The sequence below is a fragment of the Corvus kubaryi genome, unplaced genomic scaffold (assembly GCF_017639235.1).
Source record: "Corvus kubaryi isolate FWS band 111438036 unplaced genomic scaffold, C.kubaryi_AGA036_p1.0 37398, whole genome shotgun sequence".
NCBI classification, from domain to species: domain Eukaryota; kingdom Metazoa; phylum Chordata; class Aves; order Passeriformes; family Corvidae; genus Corvus; species Corvus kubaryi.
Window position 1 is genome coordinate 38699353 of NW_024581137.1, and position 13486 is coordinate 38712838.

Genomic DNA, 13486 nt, shown 5'->3' on the forward strand with positions numbered 1-13486 from the left:
CAGATTACCAGTGTTCAAATAGTCCAAGAAGCCTACATACTGTGTGTACATACACGTGCATAGTGGACAGAGGGATTTTCTGTATACTACTTATTTACCTGTATCCATTTATATCCATCTAACCTACTTTAAACATTTAATAAAAGTATTAAATATTAGACAAGACTTCAAGATTCTAGAACTGATTTCTGCAAATCTTGTGGGCTTGCAAGATTAATCTCCTACGATCTCAACTTGGGGGTACTAGGAGTATGAGCAGGTGAGCAGAATTACATGCTGTAGCAGTCATTTGTGATATGTTAAGACTATCTAATAAGAGTGTATGATAAGAGTCGTATTTGGCTTTTTTGCTAAATATAGAGCTTTTTTGTTCTAGTCTCCACTACAGAGGAATGAGCTACTTTGCAGATAGTGTTTGCTGAATAAGGAATAGAGAAACTTGAGACCCTGCGATTCTGTACTTTGCTCTGGAGAAAAGAAGGCTGTTTGTCATAGATGATTTTACCAGTTTTATCTTAAACTTGACTTGCTAGCCCTATTGCTTCCAATCACTCTTTCTGAGTCTTTTATCCTGATAACTTTTTAATACGTATGTTATGTGCAGGGAGACTATGATAAAGCATTTACTTGCTGAAATGTGTTTCTGTTGATTTTGTGTGAACTCCATGTGGGGTTTTCTTAAAAATGTGATTTACAGATAAAATTATTTAAGTCTGTGGCTTTCAAATGTCAACAAAATACTAATTTTTAAAATTTTCACAGTAGTAGTTTCAAATGCAAGGAACCAAGGCAATATACTAGCTATATAATATTTATGTCATTGCATATTTTTTCTTTTATACAATTAAATCTGGCTGTTTATCTTACAGTGAAAGCTGAGAAGAAAACTGTGCAGTTCAGTGATGAAGTTCAAGTAGAGACAATAGAACCTGAGCCAGAACCAGTTTATATTGATGAAGTAAGCATGGTAGAAGTACTGATTGGTACTAAATGCACTGATGGGACATTTAAATATGTGATGTTTAACCCTTTCATCCTGTACTTCAAAAATACAATAAAAAGAATGGGAAGAGAGGCTTCTTTAAAGTAATAATAAAAAAAATCTGCAATATTCTAATTTGTTCAAGAGTCTTGAAGTTCTTAGGAATTTCTGAAACTGAATTTGGAACTGCATTCCATTTAGGGCCCTACTCCGGGATTGTACATCTGTTTACCTCCAAGCTAGAATCTTAGTGTTGAGTGGCACATCTACTTTCAAAGATATCCATCTTGACTGCTGTCTTAGATTTATTTCCGGTATAACCACCACTCTCTACCCTCAGACTTAAAGATCTCTTTCTATCTGAAAAGTCTGAGATTCTGTTGCTCTGTAATTAATATTTAGTAAGATATTTACAATCTCACCACAGTGATTCTGTAGGGTTTCTAGACACATTCAGTCCAAGAAGTTTTTCCCCTGCCTTTTATTTTTTTTACCTTGACTTGGGTTCTGTCATTGTTTTTGAAATGAGAAATCAGTTACTGTCTTCTTAAAGTCCCATTTAAGTCCCACCTCAAAAACTCTTCTTCCCAGGAGATACTACTTTGTAATCTGCTGAAACAGATTATTTCAGGCCTGCCTTGAGGTGCCTTCCAGCTTTTGTTTTCTGTGAGTTCATTGCTGATTTTTGGTTTAGTGTCTTCTTTTGTTTTTAAATTTGCCACAGTATAATTTTTAAGGAAGTAGTTAATTTGACTTCTCCCCACCTTTCTGTGGTTTAAGGAGGACAAAACATGGTTTTATTTTCTACTTTTATACAACCTATATATCTCAGTCTGATAAAGGCTATTTATTTGACAGTGCTCAGCTAAAAAAGGATTAAAAATAATTTATGTGCAATTTTTCATTAACCACTATAGTTCACTCCAAGACACATTTTTGAAAGACTTTTTGCCTGTTTATTTTCTAACCTTTGATATTTTTATTATAAAAGGGTTGCACTTAAACTCCTTACTTGGGCTTGACTTCCTCTGAAATCAACCCTGAAATGCCTCCAAACATCATCTTAAAACACTTCCATACACATTGGTAATGATATGGCTCATGTACTGAATAGGCCTCATGCACTTAAAAAATGCTTTTCAATGAATTTGAAGTACTCTCTCAATGTATTCTGTCAAAACATTTTCACTAATCCCACTAGGTGGTGGTATTGCATATGTAATAACTAGGCTGGAAAAGTAGGAACTGCTCAGAAAATACTGTTTAGAAGGACTTTTAGGAATAAAGGGTATTCTGCACATTCCACTTGCTACCACTAATTTTTCTCATTTGGCTTTTCCTTGTTCAAGCATTTTCATTTCTGTAGAGTAGCATGTATCATTTGTATTTTCTTTAAGTTAGTCTAGATGATCCTCATGTGCCAAGAGATCAAAATGGCTGTTGTAAACAACTGCTTTAGTTTACTATCCTGAAAGTGCTAATTCCTTTGCTGCCACATTTGCCCTAATTATGTAATTTGTGTTCTAGGATAAAATGGACCAACTCTTGCAGATGTTACAAAGTGCTGATCCATCTGATGACCAGCCAGACCTCCCAGAATTGCTTCATCTTGAGGGTAACAAAAAAGAATGAGTTTTTTCATTGTTGTTTTCCTCTCTGGTAATTTTCTGTATCAACACAAATTGAAACTAAGCTGAAGTTACTTCAGCTTCATGTGCATGCAAGAAGCATGCCTGAGAAAAGTGCTTGAGCCATAATTATCTTCTCACTTCTTGTTTCCCACATCTAAGAGACCAAAGTGCAAAACATTAACTTAAAACAAGCCTACTTTCCTCTAAAGAAAGCTGTTTCCTATATTATTTTCCTTTTCAAGACACATGAATACTTAATTCAGTCATATTCATCCGCTATTTTTTTCCTTCATAGAGTAGCACGCATGAGTGGCGAAAGGAGTGTCAGGAAGATTCCATGAGAGGAAGCAGAAATACTGCCAAGGTTTAGAATAGACCTGTGGGTGTCCCACATGCTTTTCACTTGCATGTGTATTTCTGTAGGAGTTGTGTGTTAACAATACCTTATAGAGAGAATTTACCCTACTCTGAAAGAGTCAAATTGTTCAGACTGCCTCTTCACAGAGGCATTATAGATTGTTTTACCTAGGTTGATAGATGCACCAAAATTTTTGGAATGGAATTTGGAAAAGGAAGAAAGGAAACTTCCTGATTATGAGACAGAACATAGGCTTAAACTGACAATTCAGAGGGTACCAGACTTTCGTAAGAAAATGGCAGTTTCTACATCTATCTAGAAGTTAATAATTAAAATATGTGTAGGTTTGTAAACTTTCAGGTATCTCTCATATTTCCACACCCATCTGGTTTATCATGCCTGTAAATGAAACCTGTTTTAGGAAAACTCACATCAGTGACATGCCTGCACATATTCTAGTTCCACTGAAACTAAAGAGAGGCGAAAAGAAACATGACCGGTTTTATTCTTTCAAGTCCCAAATATGGCTATAGAGGCTGTTGTCTAAGAAGCAGATTGCCTGTATCTGGTCCAGGACAGAGGCAAAGAAACTAAAGGTATGCTTGTCAACCAGCCTACAGATATGGCTTACTTTAGGAGTTGCTTCAAAATGCATTGTGAGATCATAAAAGCAATGCTCAATTTTATATCAAACCATGAGACTTAGAATGAAAGCAGTATTCTTAGAATCTGAAAGCAGTAATGTGGTCAGATGGTTGCTCCCCAGCTACCTGCAACAGCACGTGCCAAACATATGGCTACATATAGTTCTACAATGCCAATTCAAGATTACCTGCTCTACACTTAAGTAGGCTTTGGTGAACTACTGTTTTTGGCATAGATTCTGAAAATTTTGCTATAGATGTGTTTTAAATCCTTGGTTCCTACCAGTGGTGGCAGATACTGATCAACATTTGACAGAAAAACCACTTCATTTTCTTCTGCCATCCTCATGTCCAGTCACAAATGTCTTTGAATTGGAGAGCTCATCCTAACATGTTCAGGAGCCCAGGGTTTGTGGTTGGCAGCAGAGCAGTCATCATGTTAACAGACATCTAAACAATCCTTGTCATGCCTTTTGCCACACTTCATGCTATACATAAAAGTAGGCAGAACTTTGACAGGTTTTACATCTTCCCCCAGCATTTCTGCCAACGTATTACTGATCCCAGGTTCAAAGAAGCAGATGGGTACCTCTCTTACAACTCCTCTTTCACCTGGAGTTGCCTTCAAGGAACTCAATAATGATGTCCTTTCATGCATCATGGCTCAGACATTTTCAGGGCCTTCTGCATTTCTAATATCCCAAATTTCCCTTTTGGCTTCCATATCTGTTTATTTTACATTTGACAAACTCTGCCTTTCTGCTAATTAACCATGGTTTGCTTGGCAGTTAGATGAGCCCCGTGTCCTTGTGCTGAAAGGAGGCATGGGGTGCATTTTTGCTTATTTTAATGCCTTTGCATTCTGCTTCTGGTAAGCTTTTGTGTTGCTTTTTGCACATTAGTGGTTTGAAAAAGCCCCCTTCCCCCAGTTGGGATTCTAGTGAGAGCCATGTGCTGTTAATGTCTTTGATGTGCAGATGATTGAATCATTGCAACCAGTTTTCTCCTTCATTGTTTTCATAGATAGTCTTTTTGTAGTAAAGTTAGATGAGCACATGGTCTAGGTTGCAGTTGCAAATCTTCTTCCTTGAAGACAAGATCACTTTTCAATTTACTTGAATCTTTTTATGCAAAATTGTTTCAGTTTTGTACTTCCTGCCTGTTAAATGTGTTTTGTTTCACTTCATTTATTTTTATTTTAAAATATGCTTTTAAAATTGCTGAAAACTTCAGCTGTCTTAAATTGTTAATGACACTACCTCTGTTACTAAAATTTTTTGACATACAGATTATTGTAACGAACTAAAACCAAATTGGACTAGCATCTATTTCTATCTGATTTTTTTTTAATTAATCTCCAACTTTGCAGGATGGAAGTGTTTATTACTCTGATATATTTTAACTTCTTTCTATTCTAGCAATGTGCCACCAGATGGGACCTCTCATAGATGAAAAATTGGAGGATATAGACAGGTAAAAAAAAAAAACAAAACATGTGCTTTGACCCAAATTAAAATTCATTCTTAGAAATACCAGAGTTGTTACCTGGTAATATCCTAATTTCTTTGAATGCTGGCAAAGAAAATAGTTGTATTTATTAGTAGTTTCTCTGAGAAGAGGTCTGAAGACTTTTTTCCCATAGTCACATAATAATTTATAGTGTTGTACCATTTAATTTTTGGCACTTGTCAGGCATCGCTTCGCAATAAGAATATGTTACTTAACACACCTCATGAAATTTCTCTGTATTATCTGTCCTGTACTAAAGTTATTTAAATTGTAGAATGAACTGTAAAATATATTTTCTAGGAAACATTCAGAACTTTCAGAGCTCAATGTTAAAGCAATGGAGGCTCTTTCTTTGTATAACAAATTGATGAATGAGGACCCAATGTATTCCATGTACGCAAAACTACAAAACCAGCAGTATTACATGCAGTCATCTGGTGTTTCTGGCTCTCAGGTATGGATGTAAACTTTAATAGCCATTGACCTTATCAAGTTCACACTGACTGAGCAGTGTTTTCTCTCAGTTTTTTGCACAGTATGTGAAAAAAATAAAAGTGTTTGTTTTCAGCTACAAGCTTTGGATAATCTCCTTTTGTGGGTTTTAACACTTCTAGTTTTTTTCTGTTTGGTCCCTTTTGATCAAGGAAAAAGCCCATCCTGGGCTTTAAGTTGCACATAAAATGCAAAAGTAAAACTGCCAGGGTTTTGTATAGTGGGTCAAAGAAAATAAACAACCCAAGGAGTAAAATGTCTCCTCTATCTACTCATAGATAAGTCAACGTAAATATGCTGCTATGAAAGAATTACCATCTTTAACTTCAGTAATTTAAATGCTAAATGCTCTTCACTGATATAAAAAAAAAAAAAAGGAAACTAAAAGATTTGAGAGGATGTCTTTAAGTTCTGAAGTCAGATATTAAATAGCAAATCTTCTTGTATTTTAATTCTAATATTGCTTTATTTAATTTCCTAGGTTTATCCGGGGCAAACTCAAGGTAATGCGTATCTGGTGGCAGGGAGTGCACAGATGGGCCATATTCAAGGTTACAATCTTCCTCCAGAGCAGCTCCCTTCTCTCAGCCAAGGCACAGTTACTCCATCTGCCAGCTCAGTACTGCCTGGTCAGCCTGCACAGACGTCTTACACAAAGTAATTTTAAATATTTTTCTATTCAAATTTAAATCAATTTAAACAGAAAGGAATACAGATAATATTTAAAGGAGACTTATTTTTTTAATTACAGATGTATAACTATAAACACAACTGAAAGATACTTCAGTGCAATCATTTCCAGAGTGCTTTTTATTGGTGTCGTGTATTTGGTAAAAATTCCTGACAAACTTCTAAGTCTTCTATCATTTTTATAATTTTATTTTGTCTTTAATTTTCTATATACAAAATACGTAATTTATATAGGTCTATGCTTTTTGTATGAAAAATAGAGAAAATTACACAGACATGATTTAGTAGTAGTAGTAGTAACTTTTAATGTACTTTTAATGATGAAGATTATCTGCTGCTCTGGCTGGCTCTGCATAATTTCTGAGAGTGTATATTCTACTGTTCCTTTGTCAAATATCTTACCACAGAAGAATGAGGAGAATTTTACTCATTTTGGGAAAGAAGTGAATGGGCTGTGAATACTTACTAAAGCTTATACAGCTTGCGCAAATAAAGAAGCTAAAAGGGGCATTCTACATGGGGTAGAGGGCCGAAGATGCTAAGTTTTGCTTAAGCTTACCTGTATTGTGAAAAAGTTTGTGGGTTTTTGTTAGTTGGTTTTTGTCTGGTTTTTGGTTTTTTCTTGTTTTTGTTTACTCCCTGTGGAAAGTAATTTTATTCTAAAAAGTTGGGAGAGACATCCATCTTGAGTCATTAATATGTTTGTTAGGCTTTGTCCCCAAAGTTACTTATTTGGGGTGGTAAAGCATGATAAAGCGAGTTTCTGCATATTCACCAGACTTGTTTTGCTTTTTAAAACAGTTTGTTGGGTTTTGGTTTTCATCATGAACAGAATGGAAGATGGTATTCCATGTTGCACCTTAAAATAAAACAGAAGTACAGAATCATGATCTAATTTTAAATCCATGGGAGGTGTCTATTGCATGTTTAAATCTTTTTGATTTGATTGTTTGAGTTTTAATGGGAATACCCATTGGCTACAGTTTTAAATATGCAATGTGTCCGGAGTTAGAAGGTTTTTGTGTGTATAAATAGAACAACTGAAGAAACGATAAGGTTTTGCTGTTCTGTTGGTAAATTGTTTGGCAATTCAACTTTAAACATTTTTTCTCTCTTCTTGTTTTTTTTCAGTGCAATGGTTGGTTCTGTTGCTGGAAGTACCTACTCTAACCAGGCTTCAGTGTATAGTCCACCACCTGGTACTGTTGATGTTGCTGCTTATCAGAATGCTGGAACTAATATGTCCCAGGTGCCAAACTATAACTTAGCACCTACAGCTCTGCCACAGACAGCAGGCAGTCAGCAAGCACCTCCACAACAGCCACAGCCTCCACCACCTCAACAACCACAGCATAGTTACTCACAGAAGGCTCTGCTATAGGATCCAGGACTTCTGATTCCTAATCTTCTTTAACCTCTGCTAAAGGCAGTTGGCGATTCTATGAGTTTGTTCATTTAATCTCTTAAACTTTGTTTATCCTCAGCTTAGGAATCTCTCTTGATGAACAAGTTCAATTTGCACTGACTTTTTAGGGGTTTTTTTCTTTAATTTTGCGGAGGAACTGATATATTTAGGAAATTTAATTCCTTTTAAAATGCCTAAAAATTGGTACAAGATTATTTATGTATGGTTAAATTGGCTAGTTTGTGAAAACTCAACCATTGCAAACTGTTGTGGCATATATGTTATGTACATATAGTGTGTGATTGCAGTAGTGCCCATTTTGTATAACTATGGTGGTCATGTGAATATATTTAACACAATGTTTAAAAATAATTTCTTTACTGTTTTATTTTAATCATGAACTGACAACCCCATATTTCATAGTTTTGTCTAGTTTTAAGACAGATGCAATGTCTTTTTCCAATGCAGGAAAAACAGTAATTCTGCATATCATGGTTACAATTACAAGCTAAGGTCTATGTATAAATTTACAAACTTACCTAAGTTTCACTACTTCTTGAATTGAACACACGTGTATCATGACTATTAGATAGCTTATCTACCAAAGTAAACTTGTTAACTGGTAAATTATTTGGGGGGATAACAGCAAATTATGATTCTGCTTCAGACGTAATTAATAACTTAAAACTACTATTCAGAGGCTGCTAAACATATCATGGGACCATGAAACAGATCAGGATCTTGCATTTTATCATGAGAAGCATGTAATTTATTTTTCCAAGTTGTTTTTTAAAATGAGAACAAGAACTGTATTCTGTGTGTTGGTAGAGATTACACCAAAGACAGAGGAATTGATTTGAAAGAGAAACAATGGAGTTTTAAACTGGAACACACAACATGAATTACACTATTTTATTTAAGTCTTCTTAATTAGAACATGGAGAATTATGGACATGTAAATCACTTTGCTGAACAAACCTTCAGGGCTTCGTTTTCTCTCTTGTGGCCTTGCTTAGCAATTTGTTCTGTTTACTGTTCTAACACAAACACTTCTGCCTTAAATGTCTGTTTCAATTTCCAGTTGTACCATTTGAGTTTATTAGCCCTTCTGTAGTTTGAATAGTTTATGAAGCATCTCATTTAAATCCACTTTTAGGTTACTTTAAATTCTCTTCTGCAGCAACCTGCATTAGCCTGTTTTAAACCCTTGTGTAACTCGGTAACTTAGCCACGTGGCTCTGTCAAGCCTGATATTTTCTTTCTGTGGATGAGGTGCTGCAAAAGAAACATGGTAATGGAAGGCAGCATTTCAGGTGTGCTTGAGCAGAGTTTCTTGTACAAAGACTGTTGTTACTTTGCATTTGTATTCCATCTGGTAATGCATCCTGGTTTCATCTTTTCCAGCAACTCTTAATTCCACTAGAGCAATACTAGATGGCTTCAACATCAGATCTGTTTTTAGTCTTGTGTGTATGTCAGAAGTTGTTTGTTTTTTGTACTATATTTTAGTGTGAATTAAATGTTGCAATTGTACATTATACTATAAAATGAGCTCTGTTATCCCATATACTCCTGCATCTGTTCACAGTTACCTAACATGCCTTTGTTTCACTATTTTAATTGACATCAGCGTTTCGCCAGATTCTTTCAGCTGACTACTTTGCGTAACATCTGACTGGGGTGGTTACAAAACGTGCCCATGGTTAATCTATTCCAGTTGGGGGATGTTCTAGCCAGCTGGTTGATCTAATGCCAGTATTTTCGCATATTTGTTTTCTCTAAAATTTTGAAGCATCCTCGCAAACTGTCATTAATTATTGCAGTACTTGGTGTCATCACAAAAGCCTGTGGAATTTGAAAGGAAATGCTAAAGAAAAAATAATAATCCGACATACTGTGTCATAGATAACTTTTTATGGATTGAAGAAGTGATGTTTTTAGAAAGGACTTTTAGTATAATATAGTGTTCTCTGTATGCATTAGGTATCTTATTCCAAAATCAGATATACAATGTGTATAGAAATGTATAATTTATACACAAAAGTGAAAATAATTTTTTATTCCATAGTTCTTAGTCCCTGATTCAAGGAGAAACTTGAAGCATCAAGATAGTCTTGCTGATGTTGGCTGTTGTGTTCTTAGATTGTCACATATTGTGTCACATGTTCCCTAATAAGGTTTCTGTGGAACTTCTGTACAGAAGTGACCCAGAAAAATACATTTTGTTAGTAATTTGTCATTGTTTTTAAAATTTTTGAAGTCTTTTCTTGATATACAGAAATGCTAGTTCCTGGTTTCTCATTTGAACAATGAAACCTTATGTGTATTGTAATTTTTCTGCTCTCCAACTTGCTTATTTTGGCCATTCATCCATTTTTATGAAAATTTAAATCACCTTCCATTTATATTCATTATGAGAAGAAATACCACTTGCTAAAGTTCAATGCCCCTCTAAATTCAATATAATGAAAGTTGTGAAGAAAGATGGACACTTTCTATTTTCCTTCATACCTTTATTAAAGTCACTGCTCTAAGGTATGTCCTGTACCAGACTGGGAATTTTAGTTGAATTGAATCAGAATTCAATGTCTACAACTGGTGGAGTAGGTCACTATAATTTTAGGTTCTGAGTCTTAGTGTTTCTGTTGCAACCTACATTTTCCATTTCATGTGCAATTTTCAGATTAAATTGAATTTGGAGCTGTATTATCTCATGTTGGTTTCTCTTATCAGAAAATGTCTTCCTGCTTGGTGTGCCCTGTATGCTCAATACTCTGAAGTGATGCCTTCTCCTATTTTGCTAGATGCTGTCATTGCATGAATTCCTTCAGTCAACCTCTCATACTGTCTCTGATACCTTAGAAATTATACTTCAGTTCACCTCCTCTCTGCTGGTTTGGTATCATGAATCTGGAGATGCCACTGCTGGTGCTTCTCTGCCATGATTTATTCTCAGATTCCTTGTTTATGCATTGTTTGGACCAAATTCATTTATGTTCTACCTTACTATGGTATTGAACACTGAAATGTTAGTAACGGGAAAGTACACGTACAGCTACTGTGGGGGAAAGCTTTTAGCAATTAAATAAAGTGTCAGAATGTAAACTGTTTGAAAGTAAGGAATCTTTGGAAATGTTATTCATGTTTCAATAGAAGACCTGATTTATGAATGTCTTGTTTCTTTACATGTAAATTATTGATTTAAGGCTAAAATATGTTCAAGATATTTTGTATAACCCTTTTTTACTTAACCATGTCTTTAAGGAATACAAAAATACTAATTAACTTCAGAAGGGGTATTTCAGTGGCTTGGTTAGCATGAACTGGAGTAAACTCTGGAAAGTGCCTTCTGTGCATTTCACTTCTATAAGCAAAATTTTTAAGCCATGTGTATCATCTCTATTGATGTGGGCATAACAAAGGTGTCAAGATTTACTGTAAAACATCCCAGGAAATATACAGGGGCAGTATGTTAAAATTTTCTGTACTGATGTCACGGCAGTGTGTTCTAGAGTGTGCAGCTGCAGAAGCAGTCACAACGTTTTTGCCCACCTCTGTTTAGTAACTGGTGCTGTGGAGATGTGTCTGTAGTGTCACTGGCCAAACCACATAGAGACAGCAGTAAAAAGGAGCAAAACATAAGAATTCCTGCATGCTTCTCAACAGGTGTGGAGCAGCATACTGCCCTCACGGTACAGTTACTGCTCATGAATTTTGAGGCAGGGGGAACTGAAATAAAGTTGAACTTCAGAAAATTCTGCCAGATTGCAAATGGTTAGATGTAAAAGAGCAAGATTTGCGTTTAATGCCATGTACATATTTTGCTGATCAAATGTAGGCTGCTCCTGTAGTTCTCTGATTTCGTCTAGATGGCAGGAACATCAGATTTACAGTGGAGAACTGCTTAATACCTCATTCTCCTTTTTTTTTAGTATTTTCTCTAATATCACTTACTTTATTTTTCACTCATATTTCAAAGATATCTGCAGTCTTTATATACAAAGGTCTTAACCTTATTCCTTCTCTGCTGGGGTTCACAGAATGAAAAAGGACATTTCTAGTTAGGGCAGCTACACTGGCACTTTGAATTACACAACTGCACCTTTGGAGAACATGTAAGTATCTGTTTTGAAGAACAAGGGAACATAATTTTTCTGGTTAAAAACGGGAAGGAGATATTTTAAAAGAAAAAAGTAGAATAAAAGTTACAAAAAGCCTCCATTGCCAACAGCAGACAGAATCATTTTTTACTCTGTTATTCAATCTTAGTAAAGCTGATCAACTCCACACTACAGCTACTCCTTTCTCATTTTCAGCTCCAGTGAAGAATATTGACCTGATACATACACTGTCCAACACCATAGGAAAACATGGAGAAGGCCTTGACATTTGAGCTTTTTGCCTCAATATGTAAAAAACACTATGTACATGTTTGAATTCTTAAATTGAAAATTGTTTCTTAAATTAGGATGGTTGTGTTTAAAAACATTCCATTTGCTACTATGTAAATTGCAGATCTAAAGTTCCCTTTTCATGCTGCTGCCTTGGCAAAAAGGTGGTAGGAGTTTTTGTTCTATCCTGCATGTTCTTCTGGAATCCAAAAAATTTTTGTCTTTGTCATGAAAAAGAAAAACCTGCTGCAGTCTGCTTTGGTTTTAATAAAGTGTACACAGTAGCGTTTTTGTTTGGCTTTGTTTTAATACTCCCTTTGATGTTGGCACATGTATATATTTAGATATACTGCACTGTTGTACAACAATTGTTTTAGTAAATAACACTATTTGTAAAAACTGTTAATTGTTTTTGGTATGAGTGCAAGATATTAAAGTTGGAGTATTTAGTGCATTATGTTGCAAAGTCAATTTATAAATTTTATGAAAGAATAATTTGGAAAGGACTTTTGCTGCTACTTAACTCAAATTTTCTGATTTCAGATGGGGTAGAGGTAGGGTTTTGGTTGTTCTGGTTGGGGGTGATTTGTGGTTTTTTGTTTTTGTTTGATGCTTACACATAAATTACATTATTTTTTATAAAAATCTGCATATTTCAAGTATGCTGCATGTCCTCTATCTTTTGGTAAATACAGCATGAATATTTTCAAGGGATTTTAAAGAACAAATGGAAACAACTGTGTCTGTACTGTCTAATATACATATTTGGTTACAGATGAATAAGCAGATACTATGGTAGCTTGATGGTTAATTTACACAGTCATTTCACAGTTAATTCCATTTCTGATGACAGCAGTACAAAGTAGTATTGTAGTAGAACCACCAGTAGAACCTGGTGGTTTGATGGATGTGAAAGGAGTTGAAGATCCGGCTAACACCTGGCTTATGAACCCTAAAATGCTGTCAGAATTGAAACTTAATAAAACTGACAGCTTTATGCTGTGTTCTTAAAACAACATTATGCATAAATTTCTAGTGTAAACCAGTGTAGACACCATGGGACTTTGGGAACAGTGGGCAGCAGTATCTGTTTGGCCTGTTCTTCGGGTCTCTTCCTAAAAATGTGAGCTAAACCCCTTAGGACAAAGGTTATGTGGATTGTAGGTTAGTTCAGTAGGATAATTTGTGTCTTTCAAGAGAATATCTATTCAGCTGACAGAATTAAAAGTCCTGCAGATTGTGTAGAAATGAAACTTGTTCTGTTTTGGAGCAGGGAGGGGGAATTAATATTGAGTTTGCTTTACTGCCTGTCTCTTAGATGGAAAGCATTTCAGTTGAGATGCCTATGATGAAAATACAGTTGGGTTTTTTTGTAGTATTTAAA

At 35.2% G+C, this 13486-nt stretch overlaps 1 protein-coding gene across 2 annotated transcripts in view; it reads left to right on the forward strand.

The window, feature by feature from the left end:
• STAM (signal transducing adaptor molecule) overlaps positions 1 to 12556 on the forward strand; it is a 34084-nt gene extending 21528 nt beyond the window's left edge. For both annotated transcript variants that reach the window (XM_042043329.1, XM_042043330.1), the window contains exons 9-14: positions 870 to 958; positions 2510 to 2597; positions 5034 to 5088; positions 5425 to 5578; positions 6098 to 6273; positions 7438 to 12556. In XM_042043329.1, the coding sequence (XP_041899263.1) occupies positions 870 to 958; positions 2510 to 2597; positions 5034 to 5088; positions 5425 to 5578; positions 6098 to 6273; positions 7438 to 7687 (812 nt within the window). In that variant the 3' untranslated portion in view covers positions 7688 to 12556. The remainder of the gene's footprint in view (positions 1 to 869; positions 959 to 2509; positions 2598 to 5033; positions 5089 to 5424; positions 5579 to 6097; positions 6274 to 7437) is intronic.
• Positions 12557 to 13486: the final 930 nt, after the last annotated feature.